This window comes from Rousettus aegyptiacus, unplaced genomic scaffold, assembly GCF_014176215.1.
Source record: "Rousettus aegyptiacus isolate mRouAeg1 unplaced genomic scaffold, mRouAeg1.p scaffold_m13_p_14, whole genome shotgun sequence".
In the NCBI taxonomy this organism is placed as follows: Eukaryota; Metazoa; Chordata; class Mammalia; order Chiroptera; family Pteropodidae; genus Rousettus; species Rousettus aegyptiacus.
In genome coordinates this window covers 13,460,130-13,481,061 of record NW_023416289.1, presented here as the reverse complement: position 1 = coordinate 13,481,061, position 20,932 = coordinate 13,460,130, and the positions used below count along the sequence as shown (strand labels likewise).

Below are 20,932 nucleotides of genomic sequence, written 5' to 3'. Positions count from 1 at the left end.
GGTCTGCTGTTTAAGTACTTTCTCAGCAACAAAGCCCCAGAGAGCCTTGAAGACCCTCATACGAGTCCCACACCCACTGGTGCAGGCTTTCTAGCAAGGAAATGAGATCAGGGGAAGAGAGAAGGCTTGGATGTTTTCATTGTGGTCGCTGAATCCAGCCCTGCTCTCTTCCGTTTGAGCTCTGATACTCAGTGGCACTAGATGGGGATGGAAGTCCTGGGGGGCATAGAGGGAGGGGCGATGAAATTTTGTTTCGGAATTAGAATCTGGAATGCTTTCTGATGACTTCTGTTTGGTAGACTGTTTTCAGAGCTCTCGTCACTCCAGCAGAGATGAGAGTTGGGTAAAACAAGCAAGGCACTTGGGGCCAGCATTTCAGAATGATTTCCCCAGTGCCTCTGACAGGGAGGCCTCGTGGACTTTCATGCCCTCGGCAGCTTACTCAACTCCACCCTACTCCTGACTCTGCTCTCTGACTGCACGTTGTTATTAATTGAGTATTTTTATTTCTATGTGCAGGGTAAATAAGTCAACATATAAAAGGGTGTACAATGGAAAAAGTCTCCCTCTCTCTCCAAGCGTTAGTCTTTCTACCCAGAGGCAACCATTGTGACCAGGCTCTTTTGTACCCTGCTAGCTGGTCTTTCAGAAGGGGCTTCGCAGGGACTTCCGTGAGGTGCCACCTTCACTCATTCCTTCAACACTAGGCATTGAATTCCCACTGTGTGCAGAGAGGACCCAGCCACAGGGGAAATTCGTAGCAGGGTGGGGAAGGAGAAGGAGCAGAAGCAAGGGGGAGTGCCTGTTGGCCAGGCCGAGGGCTCTGTCAGCCTCTCTTCTCCATCTCATGGGCACATCTTGGTGCCACAAACCGGGAGCACAGTGAGCACAGCAAGGACATTGCGAGACAGTTTCTTTCTCTGCGTGTAGATCCATCTTTCTCTTTTTTTCGTTCCCTTCTCTCTGTCTCTGCCCCCTTGTCTCTATCTCTGTCTCTCTCTGTCTCTCCCGTCTTCTATGTATTTCTGTGTCTTTCTGTCAGTATTTTTCTCACAAACTGTATACCTTCTCCCTTCTTTTTTTCTGTAGTACTACTTCCTTCCTCCTTTTTCCCATGGTTTTTGTACCTCTGTTACAGAGGTTTGTATGTGACTTCGACTCGCTGTGGCCCCTACTCTGCTGCTGTTAGATACGTTCAGTCTCTCGTTACTCACGCTCCATGTTCCTGGCAGAGACGGTCGAATAGGCTCAGCTTGGGTCCAGTGTCTGGCCTTGATCAGCCATGATAGAAGAGGGGGAGCAATTCCCAAGAAGGGGCCCGGCAGGTAGCCAGGTACCTCAAAATGTGCTTACTGTGTTGCACAGGGGTCTGTGGGTTACTGGTGGCTATTAACTAGGTAATCCTTGTGTTAGCTGACCTAGGCTTACTTAGCCCCACATAGCAAACTTTGATTGGTAAGGCAGGTCTCTGGGAAAATCTGTCAGCAGCATGCATTCCTTTGGTCTACTCCGCTTTGCCTTGACCATTGCCCCCACCCTCCAGCCCCGACCTCATATGACTAAGTAGTAAGTGCCTGTGGCATTTGCCAGAGTACTGAGTGAAAGCTCTTAAAGTATTTTCGGTGCTGTTCAGCAACCCCCCCACCCCCAGGCTGGCCCTAGGCTTTCTTCTCCACTTATGTGGGGGGAATGTCTAACTTTCTGACAATTGACTTGCTCCAGGGAGTTTGTGGTTAAGTGAGAGTCATCACCATCTTGATTCTAACTAGGGTTCATTAGTTCCCCTGTTTGCTTGGCAATAAGCTTAAAACAATATGCTTTTGTTTCCCTCTAATAATTTGTGATCCCCTTGGGGGAAGCACTACCCCAATGCCTGAGGGAGAAACCTCACGAGACAGATGTCCACATGACCGTAGCATGAGATACTCAGCTGTGCTGTGAAGGAGGAATGCCACAGGGTTAAGGTGGGAGAGAGCTCAGTGAGCCAGCTGGTTAGTCTGTTTGGGGAAGGTTTTACAGAGGAAGTGGGGTAGAGGGAGACCTTGAAAGTGGGAGTTGCCGTTGGCTATGGCAGGAGGAGGAGGGGAGGACATTTCTCTTCTGTGTATATCTGGCGCCAGTAGAGAGTCTGGCCAAAGGACAGAGTGCAAAATGGGTAGCAGTGAGTGAGTAGAGGTGGTCTGGAGGATAAGCCCAAAATATTTTGTAATAACTTTTGAGGTTCACGTAAAAATTCTATTTTTGGAGGATGGGGCAGTAATTAGAAGTGCCACTGTGGAGCCCCTTGTGTATTGTTCATGTACTTTCCCTGTGGATCAGGTCGGTTCAGCAGGAGTAAGATATTGGGATCTTCAACACAGGCCTCAGATATCACCGAGGTGTTTGAGGAACTGGGCCATAAAGCCAGCAGAGCCAGCAGGGTCCCCGGGAATGCCCAGCTGAGCTTCAACACGAATCCCACCGAGAATTGTGGGATTTGGATAGAAAGAAGGTGGGGGAGATCAGTGGGGTCCGTGTGAGCTTAGAAATGGTAGCCTCAGTTTCATCATCTATAAAATGGGAATTGGAATGAATGTTGGGTTGTGAGAATTAATTGAGAGAATGTATATGAAATTGTCGGGCATGTGACAGGCTTTTTTTTTTTTTTACATGTATAGGCAAAACATTATTTTTCTAATTCCTAGGTGACCTGCCACCTAAATTCAAATTCACCTAATTTATTAATGGGCCTCTCTTAGCCGTGGAGAGATCTTGTGCTTTGGGAGTCTGAGTGGGCGAAGGCCGCCATTCCTGGGCCTGGGAACAATTTCCCAAAATGGTTGTGGTTGTTAGATTTATGAGTGTGTGTTAATGCGTGCCTGTGTATCTTTACTTGTCAACAGTGATGGGCTTCATGGGAGCTCCCAGCTGGGGCACATGGGGGACGTCCTTCCATTTGCCTGTTCTGGTTCTGACGAGTTCATTGGCCCCTTTGCCTGAGGCAGATAGGGCAGAGGTGATGCACTCTGTGAAGAAAGGTTGGCCTCTGTGCCCTCAGCTCAAGCCTGCCAGTGACTTTATGGTTTTTCTTCTAGGTCTGCTGACATTTGTGAATTGTGCCTATGTCAAGTGGGGCACACGTGTGCAGGATACGTCCACTTATGCCAAGGTCCTAGCGCTCATTGCCATCATTGTTATGGGCATTGTTAAACTGTGCCAGGGTAAGAAGGGCCCGAGGTGGGAAAGGGGGTGCATGACTCCAGGAGTTCCCTGGGTTCCCTGAGGAGGACGTGGGACTATGTTAGCTTTAATGCTCAGCTCTTTCTACATACATGCTAGCCTGTGTCACTGAGAGCGAGAGATCTGTTCCTGGGCCTCTTGGGCCAGGCTGGCTTGGTTAGACGGACAGGAGCCAACCTTTCCCTCAGGGCTGCTTTCCCTTGTAGAGGCTAGGAGCATTGCAAGAAGCCAGCCAAGGACCTAGGAACTTTAGAAACTTGGGTCATAATTGGCTCATGCAAGTAATCAGCAGGGATAGAGCGAGCCCTGCTCTGGCTCCCGGATTTTGGTCTGTGATTGCCAGGCAGTGAGTAGAGTGACTTGATCCTTTTTGAGAGTGGTGGGACGCTGTATGTGTTGGGGGCATATCAGTGGAAATGAGTGGTTATTTCATAGCCTTTACTTTTCATCTGGACTTGCTCTTATTCAGCATTCCTTCCAAAGTCAGCTTGCAGCAAAATATTAAAATATTGTGAAGTTGGCACTGACTTTTCTGCAGGTTGGCTATAGCAAGCTTTTTTATTCCTGGATCAGAGCAAATTGGCAGTGAGGGTAATAGGCCCTCCAAGATCTCCCGAGCTCTTAGAGAAGTCCTGAGGTGTCCTTGACCAAGGATGTTTCAGTCATTTAAGAACCAGTTCTCTAGATCATTCGTCTCTAACTTGGCTGTGTTTGCAATCACCTATGGTTCTGAGACCTCCACTCAGACCTATCGGATCAAGCTCTGAGTTGGAGTTGAAAAAGGCATGTTTTTAAGAAGTGCCCTTGGTGATTCTTAGGCAGCTGGTTTAGCACCTTTGTACACATGTAGCAAGTTAGTACAGCCGGCCATCTGGATGTCCCTGGAGTCTCAGAAGCATTTGAGGATCATATTGGGTAGTTGAGTAATCCTCTCCCCAAGATCTGTGCCTTAGGGAACCACTGCTGTGTGTGAAGACTGACAGCCCTGGGGCGTGGACATTTCTATTTTCCCTTCTGTGCTGCACACCCAGCCCTTTCTGCCACATCGAAGGGTGGGTCTAATCTCTGCAGGGGGTGACAACAGGCTCCCTTAGAAGTCTAAGTCTTGTTAAAAATCTGCAGTGTGTCCGGAAGGTCTCTCTCCTGGGCAGCTAGGTGCTGCTCCCTTGGCTTTCAAGCCTGTAGCCTCTGGAGGCCTCCAAGGAGAATAACAAGTGCCTCGGCTGGCTCTTCAGGGGTGAAGGTGACCCAGATCTACCCCCGGCCCAGTGGGAGATAAGACCTTAGTTCCTAAATAGCCTGTGATTTCCTGCCCTACGCAAACATAGGCACCGCAAATAGAGCAAAAGCATTCTCTCCATGGGACTGAGAAACCCATTTGACCAAATTGCGCAGTGGTCTAGGCTGAGAGAGGTAGCTCCACATGAAGGTCTAATTGGTAGTAGAAAAATGACTCCTTTATGATAAACAAGGTTCTTTTTAAAAATAGGAACTGTGGCCTGCCGTGAGGTCTCTTGCAGGAAATGGAAATTCATTAGGGCTTTGGAAAAGATGTCACATCGGAGGGCAGCCAGGAATGCCCTTGTTTTTCCGAGACTGTCTAGTGTTACTGAAGGAATATGAACTTTCCCGAGGGAGTAGGGTGGCGGTTGAGCGCAGGGAGCGATGGTTGCCATTCATTTGGTGTTAAATTATGTTTTTTTTTCCCCCCTTGCCCCTTCCCTCTTGCTTTTCTCTTCTGCACCCTCCTCCTTTCTCCTTTCCTCATACTTCCCCTCCCCATCCTCCCCTTCTCCTTACACCTTCTTTCTCATTTCCCTCCTCCTTTCTTCTCTGCCCCCCCCCCCCCGCACCCGCCACCGACCTTTGCCCCTGCAGGACACACTGCGCACTTTAAGGATGCCTTTGAGGGTTCCACCTGGAACATGGGAAACCTCTCTCTTGCCCTCTACTCTGCCCTCTTCTCTTACTCAGGTTGGGACACCCTTAATTTTGTAACAGAAGAAATCAAAAACCCAGAAAGGTAAAGGCGGGCTCACTGTCTCATCCCCTAGTGTGGCTGGAACTCCTGCTGGTAGAAGGCTCGCTTGCCCTCTTGTTTCCCCTTGTCCCTCTGTCTCTCATCCCTCCCTACTCCTCCCCCAGTTCGGAGGGATGAGGGCTTAGGACAGGAATGAGCAAAGGTGGGAAAGCCCCTGACTCCCAGCCCTCACGTTCACGTTGGAGGACCCCAGGGTCCTTCCCTGAGGAATGGGCTACAGCAGACCCAGCTGGGCTGAGGTGGCAGGCCCTAGCACTCTGGTCTTGACACTGAGGCCTGAGGACCCAGAAGTTTATTCTGGGCAACCAGGTCCCTAGCCTGGCCTCTAGTCCTTAGAGGACACTGTTCCTTCAGTGGAACACATTGGTCCTAGTGTGGGTGGTGTCAAAATTGGCCATGAAGCTAACTTCACAGAGAAGGGTCTGTCTGTCTGTCTGTCTCTCTCTCTCTGACACACACACACACACACACACACACATACACATTCTCTCTCACATTCTCTCTCACATTCTCTCTCACATTCTCTCTCTCTCTCTCTCTCTCTCTCTCTCTCTCTCTCTCTCTCTCTCTCTCTCTCTCTCAGAAGAGCCCAGGGGCTTGGGTTACAGACTCACCCTCGGCCACTTGGGAAAGAGATGCCTCAAAGATTCAGAGGCCAGGGAACTGTTAAATCCCTTGGTGAACTTTGACTCCAAGGAGAGGTTGGTTCTAGATAGTCCTGTCTCACTTGTCCTGACAGAAATCTGCCCCTGGCCATTGGGATTTCTATGCCATTTGTGACGCTCATCTACATTCTGACCAATGTGGCCTATTACACAGTGCTGAACATTTCAGATATCCTTGGCAGTGATGCTGTGGCTGTGGTGAGTTTCTTGGGAATCCCTATTTGCTTGTCATCTTATGATACTGAATGGTTTAATCTCTCTGCAGCCACTCCAGCTCTGCAGGGCAAGGTGGCAGGTCTAGGGCAGAGGGTGGGCTGTCAGCGGTGACTGTGTTTGTCCCGACAGTCCAGATGCAGGAAGCTTAGGAAACCCTGTTATATGGTGAGTGCCCCTTCTGTGCTCTGCCCCCAGACATTTGCTGACCAGACATTTGGCATGTTCCGCTGGACCATTCCCATTGCCGTTGGCCTCTCCTGCTTTGGGGGCCTCAACGCATCTATCTTTGCTTCATCAAGGTACTGTATCTCTGCTTCACCAATAACAGACTCCATTATTTAATTCTCTAAGGCTTCGGGTGAGCCCATAAGAGCTCTTCTTTTTCCTTCTTCCTCTCTTGGAAATAGAAGGCGTGTGCGTGTGTGTGCATGTGTGTGTACACATGTGTGTACACATCTGTATGCATGCATGTGCCTGCCTTAATGCAAATGTTTATGTGCTGGTAGCTCATGTTTCCGTGTGAGGTGAGAACAGATTGGTAGGAGGGTAGGAGGTGGAAGGGAGGAGGATGGCAGTAGCTTGGCGTAGGGACCCTGTCAGGCACCAGCCCAGAGGCTCCTTGTGGGTTATGGCACAGCCTCAGAGTTTATTCCTTCAGTAAATGATTACTGAGCACTTGATGTACTGGTACAGAACGACTCTGCCCCTCACTTCACAGAAAATTCCGAAGCCGACAGGTAGGCCCTGATCTTTTTGTGCAGAGACTTATCTATAAGAGCACTGTCCCTCCTGTGGTTTCGGAGATAGGAGCAGTTGTGCCTTGCCAGGCTGACTCTGCCTCCTGGTCTCAGGGTTCCAGACTCCCCTTCTTCAGCACTTTGCTTCATCAGTTGTCCTTTCTCTTTGGTGGGTTGGAGCCATCTCTACACAAGCTTCTTTCACCTCCTTCTACAGAAGTCACAAAATAGCTTTCCCCATCTCCCCTCTTCCTTACTGTACACATTTCTTGAGGGAATAGTTTGCTTTTCAGCAGTCATTCATTTATTTACCCATTACAGTTTGGCTTCTACTACTAAACTGTTCTTATTAAGGATACCAGTGACCTCCTTCTTAGCCTCCTTTCAGTCTTTGTCCTACTGGACCCACGAAGCAAATGATGCTGACGACCTTCTACAGTACTTCTAAAATGATTCCTGTGGCTTTTATGACACTCTGGAAGCTAAAAAGAAGGTTTCTTTCCTGATTCCTCTTCCACTCACCTTATAAATATTGCTGTCCCGAGGCCACAAACATTCTCACACCAGCCTTCAGAGACCACACTCTCATGCCTCCAAGCCTCTTATGCCTTTTCTTGCACTGTTTCTTCACCCACCCACTCACCTCTGGCAAACTCCAGCTTTTCTTCCCTGCCTAGATGTGGTCATCTCTTGCAAAGCTTTTCGTTCCTCCAGCCCACCCCCAAGCCTGGTGAGTGCCATGTGCTCCATGAAGATGCTGACTGCCCTACGTGGCATTCCTTTCTCTGCTGCTCAGTTTCCCAGTCAGTAGGGCTCTTTAGGTGCAGAGAGGAAGGCTGGGTTCTTTTTGAACTCCAGGCTCACCTTGGCCTGTCATATATCAAGAGCTCAGAGAAGGCTTATGGAGGGCACAGCAGAAGTCTGGCTGCCTCCTTTACAAAGCCATTGTGTTAAGTATGAAATCTATGGGGTGGCAGAGTGAGGGTACCCCTGGTGGGATAGATTGGGTGCCAGTGGGTGATGGCAGGGTGAGGCATCCAATGGATGATGGTAAGATACCTGTGATTGAGAGAAGTGGGAGTGTCTGTGGGTGATGGTGTGTTCCATAGCTAAGGGGCTGGAGGTGTCAGCGGGTAGCAGTGGGGTGGGACGTTCATGGGTGATGGTGAGGTGCCCGTGGTTGAAGAGGGTGGAGACATTTGTGGGTCACGGGAGTAGGTTGGGCTGAGCATGCATGGGGAACATTGGATGCTCCTGAGAGATTATCCCCTGCTTTTTTCTGGGGCTCTGAGCCATTTGTCTGAGTGAGGAGTGTGGCTGCATGGCTGAGTAAAAGGATCATGCTGACATATTTCTTGTCTCTCCAGGTTATTCTTTGTGGGCTCCCGGGAGGGTCACCTCCCTGACCTTCTGTCCATGATCCACGTTGAGCGTTTTACACCCATCCCTGCTTTGTTGTTCAATGTAAGCTCTGCTGGGGGTGTGTGGGGCCCAGATGTATCTGTGTAGTACTCTTCATGAGAAGACTGTCGTGTGGGAGGAATAGTAGCTACTTGAGATACTTCCTGAGCTTCTCCTTATTTCTTCCTTTTTGTTAAAATTATTTTAGAATATAAAACTTAATTGTATTAAAGAAGGGAAATGCTACAAAGGAACACAAAAGTGAATTTGTAAGATTTTTCTTTTATGACAGTGACTTCTTCTTCCAGCTCCTCCTTATTTTTTAAATTGTTAAATCATATTTAGAAAAGAAGCCAGACCAGTTGTACAACTATCCAAGAGGCTTCTATTCATATCACGGACATCATAGATTTATATATAGTAGATGGCAGTAGAGTGTTTTATTCCACCAAAATCAGTAAATTACAAAAGTGTTCTGACAGATGAAAGAATCCTGAAAAGACCACCATTTTCTAATTTGCAATGTATTTTATATATATAAAAGCTAACAGGGACCCTGAGAAAGGTCTTACTCCAAGATTTGAAATGCAGTTAATTTTTCTTGTCATTAGGTCTTATGTAGTTTAATTAATTAAGTTTAAGTTTTGGATTCATCTGGAATTTATATTTTGGTGTACGGAGTAAAGTGGAGAATCACTTAATTTTTTTTTTTCTAATGACTGGCCAGCTATACCAGTATCATTTATTGAATAATCTATTTTTCTATAGTTTTCAAATTTTTTATCATATAAAAATAATAATGGTTAATTTTTTAGGATGCTTCATATGTACAACAATACATAAGTATTGCTTCATAAGTATAACAATTTGCCCCTTAAATATATCATCATCTCAACTAATCAGCACTAAGCTTCATTATTTGTCTTTATACTGAATCACTGAAAACAATGAGGGTCCTTCTTCAGTTTTTTTCCCCCTGGAATTTTCTTGGCAATTTTCATATTCATTTGTCTTGATGAACTTTGGTATCATTTTGTCAAAATAACAAAAAACTCTCAATATTTTGATTCGGATAGCATTGAATTTATAAATTTAGTGGAGATCCAACATCTTGTCTTTTAATCGAATAACCTTCCACCTCACTTTTCTCTTCTCAATAGAGGATTCTGTTTCTCTCACTAGAATGGGCTCTTTTTGCTTTAAATCTTTTGTTGATAATCTGGGGTGAAAAGATAGGTAGGGGAAACTCCATATTCTTTTTTTTTTTTCAATTTGTAAATATTATACAAATTTTAAAAGCTTAAATTGTACATACAGCCAAATAAAAAATTGCATTAACGATTGGCGGAGCTGGCATCATAGGAGCGGTTTGCCACATTGTTGAAGTTTAAGCAAATCTGACCTCGTCCCGAGACTGTAGTCCCTGACTCTGGTCTCCCAGAGCTCTTTTTTCCAGAGGGCAAATTCCGTCAGACCTTTCTCCTCAGAGGTATGGCTCCATTTTGCTAATCTGCATTTCTAAGGCACCAGAACAAGTGAGATGATTCTGGAGGAATTTGCCCATTTGTATGCCAGGTAGTTTGGACCCTGTCATATATACAGGTAGTCCAAACTACCTGGCATACATATATACAGGGTCCAAACTACCTGGCATACAAATGGGCAAATTCCAGAGGGCACGCTGTGATTTATGTTGAGGTTGGTGCATTGATGTGAGAAGGGCCTCACTGTCTGCCATCAGAAGAGGAATAAGGTCTGGCTTGTTACTGAAGCGCTTGTAAAAAAAGGGAGGTGTTGAGTGGAGGAAGGGCCCTCAACAGAAGAGGGAGAGATGACACCTTAAAAGTTAAGGTAGAGAACGGACCATGCTGATGTCAAGGGGTCGCTGAAGAGAACCGGGGGGTGATCCAGCCAAGTTAAATCAGCAGTCAGCAGATCTAGTAATGGTGGAGTCTCCTGGGGTCTGGTGGTGACATTTCCCCCTCCTGCTTTCCCCTTTCTCCTCCAGTGCACCATGTCGCTCATCTACCTCACTGTGGAGGATGTTTTCCTGCTCATCAACTACTTCAGCTTCAGCTACTGGTTCTTTGTGGGCCTGTCTGTTGCTGGACAGCTCTACCTTCGCTGGAAGGAGCCCAATCGGCCACGGCCTCTCAAGGTACGTGGCTCTGGGAAGACTAGGAGGGTGGGCCATCTCCCCAAGGTGCCTTCTTCCCCATGCCCCTATCTTTCCCTAATCTTACCTCCCTCCATTTCAGCTGAGCCTGTTTTATCCCATCGTGTTCTGCGCATGCTCCTTGTTTCTGGTGATTGTTCCCCTCTATGCTGACGCCATCAATTCCATCACTGGCATTGGGATCGCACTCTCCGGGATCCCCTTCTACCTCTTTGGTATTTATTTGCCAGAGTCCCGGAGGCCACTCTTTGTTCGGAATGCCCAAGGTGAGCTTTTCTTTGCCCATTACTCACTGGCTGTGTGTGTGTGTGTGTGTGTGTGTACACACAGATGCTTGTAGAGGTGGGGGTGGTGGCTAACAGCCACCCATACTGGTGAGGTACTGGAGGCCGTGAGACCTGGCTGCCTTACATGACTTCTTCTCTTTTGATCTTGACATGATCACTTTAATTCTATCTTTGGAGTCCTATTTGGGAGTTAAAACACTACCTCTTGAAAGTGCAGTCTACATGGGAGGACGAGGAGTCATGCCTCAGACTCTGGTTGCTCATGGACCGGGGACATTGAGGCCTATTGGGGGTGAGGGGTAAAGCCTCCACAAGGGAGAGGCGGGAAAGGAGCCACGATGTGCTTTCATCAGCCTTGTGGTGTTCAGATTGGGGCTGTAGATGAAATGTCACCTGTTTGCTAAATTCTCTTCTTTCTTTTCATTTAGCTACTTTCACCAAAATCATCCAGAAGATTTGCCTTTGTGTCCTGACTGAGCTAGATGTAGCTGAAGAGAGAAAGGTTGAGAGGAAAACTGACTAGAGGCCAGAGCTGGAGTTCCCTGAGCTGGCTACCTGTGGCCACGGCCACTAAAGTCCAGATGACTAGACCGTATGGGCCCAAACCTCTTATAGTAAAGGAGCCTGTTGGCCCACATTATGTAAAGGAACTCAGAGCTGATGGCCTACTCACTCTCATTGGTAAGCTATGGGAGGAGACTCAGGGTCTAGGGCCAGGCTGAAGGTGGGAGACTTCAGAGGGTGGTGATGGTGGTGGAAATGGTGAGTTTTGTACCTGGTGGGTGGGTGCAGCCCTTATACTTACTTGGCGAATTGCACTAGGGGAAAAGGAAGTGCTAGCTAGGTTAATAGCTGTGGCTGGTGGTTTCTGAATTTGATCACCTGAGGTTTGAACCAAGAGCATCTACAAAGGGGCTGCATTCTGGAATGTTTTCCTCTGACCAGGTCCACGCACCTGACTTGAGGCCTGAAATGCTACCATTTCTTCCTTGAGAGGGTTGTATTCCATTATTTATTGATGTTATTTAATCCAGAACACCAATTCTAGCAAAGCATTGTTGTTCATTCATCTACAGGATGCAACAGTCTGTTTAAAAATTCAAAGTACCCAAAGCCAAGTTCCTCTGTCTTTAGAGGTGTCTTTATATGGCTGTGGGTCACACTGTGGCCAGATTTTTTTGCTTGGTTCGAGCAGTCTTCACTTGAGTTTTACAGGCAAAGGTAAACTTTAAAGATTGTTTTACTCATGTACCTGTTACACTTTAGTATACAGATAGTTCAGCAAGGACAGATGAACAAATTCATAAGTTGAAAGTCTGGCAATACTGCTATTTCGAAGGATAATCTTTATTTTACTTAATTAGTTGATAGAAAGTACATCTTTGGGTTTCTGGTATGAACTTTAAGAGGACAGAAACTTTTACTTCTAGAGTTTGGGTGGGTCACTTGAATTCTTTCAGTTGTCAATGTCTCATGGACCCAAGCTACCAAACGGCTCATCCTTCTCCGTAAGGGTTGGTGCGAGGAACTGCTGTGCAGACTCACGCAAGTCCACCTTGGTGCTAGAAGTGGTCATTTTCTTTTCCCGAAAACCTCACACCAGGCGGCATCCTCCTCCTCCTCTGTCTCCGACACCAGGCTTTGTTTCCACTGAGCCACCGCGGTGCGGATTATCAGGCTAGTGTACTCCTCTCCTGCCGGCCTCCTTGTCCCAGGTCTGGTGGGGCTGCAGTCTCAGGAAGAGCTTGGTATTTGTGGGGACTTCTCTTTTCTCCCTGTGGAGATCATGAAGACTCTGAGAAAAAGCTGCTTCAACTTCAAACTGGCTCCTTAGCAGACTGCAAGACTGGAAGCAACTACTTCTGGTGCTTAGGCTACTCTTTAGCACCCACGTCAGTCCAGAGCAGTAGGTTTGGCCTAATGGGTGTTCCTTCATGGGCAGCATAGCGGCACTGGATTATACAACTGTCCTGTGATGCCCCCAGACCCTGTCATCCCAGGTCCAGGAGAACCTGCTGGCTTGGCATACGCCATGGGCTCCTTGTCCTTGGGTTTTGGAATTGTTCAGTGGTAAAGGCAAGAATTCTGAGGCAGTCTCACTTTCTGATCATTTTTCTCTATCAAACTGGCCCCAGTCTCAGTCAAGGGAGTAACCTTGGTCATACTGGCTCAATAAAGACAATTTAGGGGAGCACGCTCAGTTGCTTTTGGTTCAGGGCATGCATATGTGAGAACACAGGGGGACATTCCTGCTGTCACGGGTTGGGGATTTGCAGAACAAATTCCTGCCTGGCAGCAGGGAATCTTGTGCAAAGGCTGACTTTCCTAGACTATGTAAACATGACTCCTGTCTGAGCCAAGCTGGCGCCTGTCCCAGGGATCCTATAGAGCTAATCCTTTTAGTAAGTGTGTTCATCTTGAGGGTCCCTGAGCCAGCCTTTATCTTTCTTTACTCAAGTAGATGACCAGTTAATCCCAGGAACTTGATTTCCCAGTGGCTCCTCAGGGAAGCAAGGGCCTCACACCCCAGATGCCCTAATACTTGCTTAGTGAGCCATGTCATTCTCCTCTCATTACTGGATGATGACTGCATTTCCCCACTCTGTGCTGGTTACAGACTGTTCCCAGGAACCTTTCTGTGGAAGGGAAGCCAGAAGCTCCCTACGGCACTCAAGCATCATGGTGGAATTAATTCTCAAGACTTTTGTTGTCTCCTTCAGTCCTGGTGTGCTAACCCCTTTTGTAGTAGGTACGGTGTGAAGCTGTCAGCCCTTTAATGTTGGCAAACCTTAATGAGTACATAAAGAAGTGAGTGCATTAAAATGGTAGAGTTGTTTTTAATTCTTTGTCTCTATTCCTACAGGAGACTAAAATGACTAGTATTGGACTTTTAAGTGCTGCCTATTACTTGCAACGCTGAATTGTACCTTTGTGGATACTTAGGATGGGAAACCAATAGTGTGTTGGTTATAGCCTTAAGAGTAGAGCCTGAGTAAATATAGAATTTAATCATTTTGGCAGGTTTATCAATTCCATGTAGATAGAAACTACTGTAGGTAAAGACTTACAGAATGAACAGAGTGAAAGAATGAGTAGAGAAGTAGAGATGCTTATGAAATCTTAAAAAGAGGTGGAGATATATCCCTGTGTGATTCACCTTCCCACGTGATAGTCTGTGCCGTAGTTCAAAAGGGCACACCTTGAACAGAAGGTTCTGTGTAGTTCCCCCAGGCCTGTGCTGTACAGTAGCTATGAGCCACATGCAGCAAGTTGTTAAAATTAAATTAAAAATTCAATTTCTCAGTTGCACTAATCACATTTCAAGTGCTCAGCCATATGTGGCTAGTGGCTACTATTGTATGTAGACATTCATCTTTGCAGAAAGTTCTGGACAATGTTACATTAGGAGAATAAGTGCCAACTCAGTTAAGGCATCTGTGGTTTGGAAAGCGGTAGGAAGAGAGAGTTTGCTTATGAGATACAAGTTCTGGTAACAAAACCAGTCCTTTTGGTAGTAGTTTCTGTTGATAGTGTTGGTGAGTGCTTGAATAAATATTCCTTACTTGCCTTAAGTCCTTACAGTCGATTCTAAAACTTATCTTACTACCCTCCCCCTGCCATTTTTGGTCGGGGATAGTGGGGAGAGAACGAGAGAGCGCACCACGGCAAAACACCTAATATATTCGAATTTAAAAGGTTTTAAAGGAATTACTTGTGCCCCTATTTAAAGTTAGTTTTAATTAAATGCGGAGTATCACATTCACATATACCTTGTTCCTTGGCACCACTGACAAAGGAAGACAGCAATCTTTATATAACTGTATCAGTCAGGAAACAGGGAGGTAGAGACAGCTATTAACACCCTTCACAGCTCAAGCTGATGCTGCTTCCTTCCCTAGTGGCCATTCTTGTAAGGGACCCAGTGTCGCCCTTCTAGATTCCCTCTATCTAGAGATAAAAATCAAGCTTTTACTGGAGACAGGTGGCCTGTGGTATGGGAAAGCTGAATCTTAGTGCTGATAGAACAGGAGACGCCTGCTCCTCCACTTACTGGCTTTAGCGTAGGAGAATGGGAAAATGCCTGGGCCTGGAAGCTTCACGTTTATGGCTTCCCTGCTTCCCTGCCCCCAGACTGTAGGGTCACTTTTGATGGAGGCAAAAGAGCTCTACTATTAGTGGAAAAGACACCCTCCTTCAGCACATGTTTTCACTGGTAGGATGGTGCTGCTGGACATGCTTTTTCCTTCCATGTGCTAAGCTAGGAAACCCACTACCAGGGCACCTGACGCTGCAATCACAAAGCCCTCAAGGGCTTATGATAGAACCTCACGGATACCCCAGGATCATCAGTCTGAATCCAGGTCATGGGGACTGTCATAGCCAAACTCCTTCTGAACATCCAAAGGGTATTTGCTGCATATCTGTGGTCTGCTGTTGCCTCTTTCCTCTTCACTGAGGCTGTTGTAGTCATCAGAGCCTGGAATGAGATAACAGAAATGGGCTCCAGCTGTACGATTTCTTTTAGGTGATCGTGAGAGCCCCTTCCCCTCTCAAAAAGGTCTGTTTTATCCATTATAAAATACTTGTTCAATAAAGAGAATTTAGAACATTGAAAATAAAAAACCATATTCCTACCGTCTTAACGAAGTCCCCTAACAATGGAGTACTTTGTCATTTCCTCCCTAAGTATAGGATTTTTTTTTTTTTTGCTGTATTAGTTGTTATTGTATCATAATTTTGAACCTTGCCCTTTTTTAACATATAGGCATTTCCCTCAATACAATATTCCATACTTTAATTGTTCCTCCATTAACAGACACCAAGAAATTCTTTTTGTTGACACTTAGAACCTCTCTAGTACTTAGACTGAAGCAGAGACAGGGACACTGAGGTAGATGTTTCGAACCCACGTCTGACTTACATTACAGCTTGAGAAGCCCTGCTGGAAACACTGGTCTGTGGGTCCCCTACAGTTACAATCTCTTATGGCTGAGCTACTGGAGCTCAATGGCAGAGGAAGAAAGCCAGTTAAGATGGACCTGTCAGCTGTGTTCATGCCTCAGTCTTAGATCTCACCAGTCCCTCCCCATCCAAGGCTGTCATCCACCTACCTCTGGAATCTTCATCTCTGTCACTGCTCTCCTCCTCTGGGTACTCATTGCGCCAATTATTCTCACTGTTCTCGTCATCTTCATCTTCATAAATGTCCTCTGATTGTTGGTCATCATTCACCTGCACATTTCCATATAAATGTAAGCCAAAACATCTAAGGTTTTAGTTTGGGGGAAGCTATTAGCAGACCAACTTGGAGTTGTCCTTTAAGGGTGCCATGTGAAAAAGAGGCAGCCTTGGACTTAATTTGACTCTGCTTCACAAGAGGCCACACTTAAGATATAAGAAGGAGATACTGGCCTTACTCCACTCACAAGTCTAGCTCCAGGCACCACATTTTTGGTGGGACAAACAACTCCACCAGAAGGGAATGCACCACGGCAGGAGGAGAGACAGTTCTGAGTAGGTGATGGCAGTGATCGTCAAACTCTCAAAGGGCAGCCGGGTGAGATGGATTATACAGATTATGGGTGATTACAAAGATCAGAACCAAAACCCAAGTGTGAGGGCTGCAGGAAGGCAGGAGGAGGGGCTATGAATGGTCCAAGGCGGGTGCCTAAGATTATAGTTGTAGTGTAGGTATAGAGTAAGGGTTTTCTCTCATAACTAGAGTATGACAGGTATTACCTTAATTTCTTTCATTAATCATTTTAGAATGTTGTACAAATAATGTCAGGAAGTTGGCTTTCTTAATCCAAGGTTTTCCTCTTATACGATTGAACAAAAGGTTCTGTTCTCATTCATGTTAAGAATTTCTGCTTTTATTTTGTCTTTATTATAAGCCTCCATACATTTTTCCTTCCAAGATTGGGAAGGTATAAACAATAAAGATACTGCAAGCCTTGTAAAAGATTCCTTAAGAGCAAAAATTATCAATGTAGATTTTCTCCCGAAATTCCCTGTACTAAACCCAGGTTCCTAGATGCCATTTAGAATAATTTTTTTCTTTTAAGCAAGGACAAGAACGAACAACGTTGATCACGATTGTAACTCAGAGGGGCAAAGTACCCTGACTCGAGAGCTGCTTAGGCTGCCACATGCCCCTCATCCTCATGGGTCCACTTACCAGCTCCCACTCCTGGCTGTAGGGCTGCACAGAGAGGATGTTCTCAATCCATCCTGGAGTGGCCATCTCCAAGTAGTAAATGTCATATACATAGTCATCCTTCTTTTCTTCCTGGTGCCCAACTCTTGGTCCATTTTCAGATACAGTCAACCGCTCACGGATCAACTCTACAGAATTGCAGAGGATCACATCTGGGTCAGATGCCTGTAAAGAAAATAGCAGATGATAACATGCATGAGATAAAAACATGGATGTTCCAAGAGAAGGAACCTAAGAGTTGGGTGAAGGAAGTCTCTATGTTAGATTCAACATTTATCTCCATGACCTACTAGTCTCCTCTTAATTAGTTATGAGATTAAAAATAAACAAGTATCTCTTAAAAAAAATAATAAAAGATAACGTGTAGTTCTTTTGAGATAGAAACTTATACAATAGCCTCCTACTCTTTTGTGCTTGGCTGATGCAAGAGCATATGCGCAGACTGGCCTGAGGAGAGGGAAGAGCCAGCAGAGCTGGTGAGTCTTCCCCTAGGTCTTTCTGAGCTCCTTTGGTATGATGTTCTCCCTGTGGAGATCTGCAGGCCCACAGCAGCACCTCTATAGCTGACCCCTAAAAGGGTCTGCATCTTGTGTGGCCTATAGGGGCCAAAGGGCAATTTCTGGGCTCCGATGACCACTACCAGCCACCACCTACCACTTGGCTTGTCCACAATGACATCCTGCTTTTAATCACAAACCAAGAGTGGATTCCCATGTAACTCTTTTTCCTGTTAGAAAGACTAGCTCAAGATGAATTGCCCCAGAATGGAACTGGCCCAGGTAAGATGTGCCCCAGGGGCAACAGGCTGTGTTATCCAGGGTACAGAGGTCATTTTGGAAACCAAGGAACATGCAACAAATGACCCCTTTTGATAGGTTCATCACAATAGGCTGTGCAGCTCAAACCAGACACCATATATATGGGGAAGGGCACCCCATAACCAAAGCAGACAAGGGGAGACCAATGCTCTCTATCATAGGCTAATGGGAATCAGTAAAGTAAAAAGGAACTAGAGATGTCAGTTTTTGTGCAGACTCTTAACTAATCTCAAAGCTGTTTCTAAGGAAAGTTCTGGCTCCTACTCACAAGTCCCCAGCCCTCAGTCCAGCAAATTATGCAGTGATTTTTTTTTTTTTGCTATATATTTTTTCAAATTTCCTATATAGTATTTTCATAAAAGAAAATTATTTTTAAGTCTAGTCTATGTATATGCTAACCCATATTTTCAATTATACTATATATTGCATTTTCTACCATTAAACATTTAAGTACTTTCCCATCTTCCCAGTCTTCATGGTTAATTTAAAGGTTGTGTAGTCAATTTCTCAGTCATAATTTTAGCTTCCATATACAATGTTGCAATGAATGTGTAGTTTCCTGCATTTGAAAAATGGAGATAAACGTACCTACCTCATAGGGTTTTTGAGATGATTAAATGAGTTAAAAGAAAATATAACAAGTACTTAGCACAATACTTGATGCATTGTAATTACTTAGTAAACCAACAGCTTTTGTTAATACCACAGCTGTTTGCTAGGATAAACCCTCGGGGTGAGATTACTACATAAAATGAACTGAATTATTTCACTTTTTCAGATTAGTAGTAATCTACTAAGTAGTACTTTATTTGCTTAAAATAAGTGGTGTCAATTTAAAGATAAACCCACTGTAATGTGGCACAGAAATGCTATCACTAATTTTTAAATTTCTTTAGATTGGCTGTAGAGTTCAAACAATAAAAATAAATTTAAATGGTCTTAAAATAGGCCCCAAGCAATTGGATTCTTGATCCGTAAAGCCATGCTGCTTTCCAAAAGACTTGCATCAGTTTTAAGCACTACGTCATGTACCGTTTTAATCACAGCTTTGCAACAACCTTTCCCCTGCTAGTCTTAGTAGGCATAAAACCTCAAGTTTGCTTTCTGCTTAAATTCATGTTTTTAAAATAATTATTTTGCAAACATTTTTAATGGGTTTATAGTTTGAATTGCATTGTTGGGGAAATCTGTGTTCACATCCTTCAGTTGATCTATTTTTTCTTAAAAATTGAGCTATTTATTTGATTCCAATGAACACTGGTTTACTTTTAAAAACTATTTGGTAACTCATGAATTACTTTTGGTAAAAGATGTGGCTGTATACAGCAGTCCCCAGGCCTTTTTGGCACCAGGGACTGGTGCTCCTATGAGAATCTAATGCCTGATGATCTGAGGTGGAGCTGAGGTGGTACTGCAGTATTGTTAGAGGTGGGCAGCTAGAGCTGGGGAGCGGCTGTAAACAGACGAAGCTTCCCTCTCCGCTGCCAGGCCTTGACTACTGGTCAGCGGCCTGGGGATTGGGAACCCCTGGCTATAGATATCATGCCCAAATTGCTATCTAGCTATACTGGCACCATGATTAAATAAATTCTACTTGATGTATTTTGAATCAAAATTTTCATTTTGTAAAGTTAAAAAAATATTAAAAGGAGTGAAAAAATGTTTAATGCTTATCATGATGAGGGGTCATGTCTTAGGCTGAGAATTTTCTATTTCTATGATCTGCATGCAGACTTTTTTTTTGGAAGTGAGGTACAAAACACACTTATTAAATGTAATGTAGTGTTAATAACACTAATTAAGTGTGCATTCTAGATCTAAATCTCCTCAAACTTGATATGCTTCCCAGGACTACTCCTTTAACTTTCCTTCGATGAGTTTTCCTATCTGATCTATCTTTACCTTGCTCAAAATCCTCCAGTAATTCCCCAGTTCAGGATGAAAAGGCAATGTGTCCTTAGAAAGTACCTACAGGATCTAGTAGACATCCTTGCCCCAAATTCTATTCTCCCCCAGATGACTGGGCGCTAGGCATACTGACCCTGAAAAACACCAGACAAACTTGGCTACAGAGCCTTTGCACTTACAGGTCCTCACACTGGAATGCCTCTCCCCAAGATTTACACAATGCCCTGCCATTCACCTCCTTCAAGTCTTCACTCAAATGTCATTTTTTCATTGGAACCTCTGAAATGGAACCACTCTTTCCCTGCGTTATTCCCCCCATCCTCCTTATAACCCACATCACCATCTGACACAGAATTTCTTTGTTTACTGTTTTTCTCTTCTACCTGAATGCTAGGTCCTCAGTGCTATATCCACAGAACCTAAAACCAATGCCTGGCACTACTAGGCACTCGGTAAATACTCGCTGAATAGATAAACTAATCTGTAAAAATTACGTTATCAAACCGGATGGATCATCCATCAATAAAAAGTGAAGCCCTGTGCATCTTCTAAACTGTATGCTTACTTAGCGCCCAGACTCCTGGCGCTATCCGTCTGTAGCCCGGCTTTCCTCCCGGCGTGTACTTACGTCGCAGGAACCTGCGGCCGCGGCCTCTGAAACATCTTCATGGACCAGATCGAATAGCTGGAAGCCTACGTCGTCGGCGGCTTCTGGGTTTCCGGGCGTGTCCTCAGACTCTAGGCCACCCGAAGAAATCCCTGAGGCTCGGCGGCTAGAGACGACTCTGTAGCGGCCCTCCTGCCGGATCTCCCGAACTGACGTGCGGAGGTCGCGGCGGATACGCTGCTGGCTGCCCTGTGATGGGCGCAAGGCGGCCCGCACAAACGGCTGGACAGGCTCCTCCTGGAGGGCGGGAGGGGAGGGGACCCAGCATAGGCAGGGGTTCGTGTGGGGTCAGGGATACAATTTCACCTCGGTTGTCTCTAAGTTCCCCTCCACACCGGCTCCATCCCTGCCCAATACCTGGGAGCGCACGGTGGCCACCAATTGGAAGACGTTATTCTCTGCTGCTCTCTCCAGACCCTCGGGGGGCGTCTTTTGGGCCGCCAACTGGACTGCGTCGCTCCGGAGACGTTTGCATGCGAGCACAAGAGCTTCGGCGGGCTCCGCGCTGCGCTTCCGCTTCACGCGGAGAACAGCCGCCCTGCCAGCCTCCATAGCAGCTGTCGCGGAGCACTGTGGGGGA

The 20,932-nt window shown here is 45.8% G+C and overlaps 2 protein-coding genes across 9 annotated transcripts in view; one reads left to right on the top strand and one right to left on the bottom strand.

Annotated features, from left to right (window-relative positions):
* Positions 1–13,565, top strand: part of SLC7A6 (solute carrier family 7 member 6) — a 27,907-nt gene extending 14,342 nt beyond the window's left edge. For 4 of the 5 annotated variants that reach the window (XM_016164525.2, XM_036231446.1, XM_016164507.2 and 1 more), the window contains exons 3-10: positions 3,075–3,200; positions 5,098–5,242; positions 6,000–6,123; positions 6,337–6,440; positions 8,246–8,342; positions 10,288–10,437; positions 10,538–10,721; positions 11,171–13,565. In XM_016164525.2, coding sequence (XP_016020011.1) covers positions 3,075–3,200; positions 5,098–5,242; positions 6,000–6,123; positions 6,337–6,440; positions 8,246–8,342; positions 10,288–10,437; positions 10,538–10,721; positions 11,171–11,265 — 1,025 coding nt within the window. In that variant the 3' untranslated portion in view covers positions 11,266–13,565. The remainder of the gene's footprint in view (positions 1–3,074; positions 3,201–5,097; positions 5,243–5,999; positions 6,124–6,336; positions 6,441–8,245; positions 8,343–10,287; positions 10,438–10,537; positions 10,722–11,170) is intronic. The other variant, XR_004954233.1, reaches the window with a different exon arrangement.
* SLC7A6OS (solute carrier family 7 member 6 opposite strand) lies at positions 12,069–20,932 on the bottom strand. Of its 4 annotated transcripts, none has more exons than XM_016164549.2 (6): positions 20,710–20,932; positions 20,314–20,589; positions 16,921–17,124; positions 15,854–15,974; positions 15,068–15,219; positions 12,069–12,517 (listed from the first exon to the last, which is right to left on the bottom strand). In XM_016164549.2, the coding sequence occupies exons 1-5, from the start codon at positions 20,902–20,904 to the stop codon at positions 15,089–15,091; spliced, it is 927 nt and encodes a 308-aa protein (XP_016020035.2). In that variant the 5' UTR covers positions 20,905–20,932; the 3' UTR covers positions 12,069–12,517; positions 15,068–15,088. The 4 variants fall into 4 exon arrangements, with proteins under 4 accessions (XP_016020035.2, XP_016020045.2, XP_016020029.2 ...); XM_016164559.2 differs by having other exon boundaries at positions 15,073–15,219; XM_016164543.2 differs by having other exon boundaries at positions 15,079–15,219.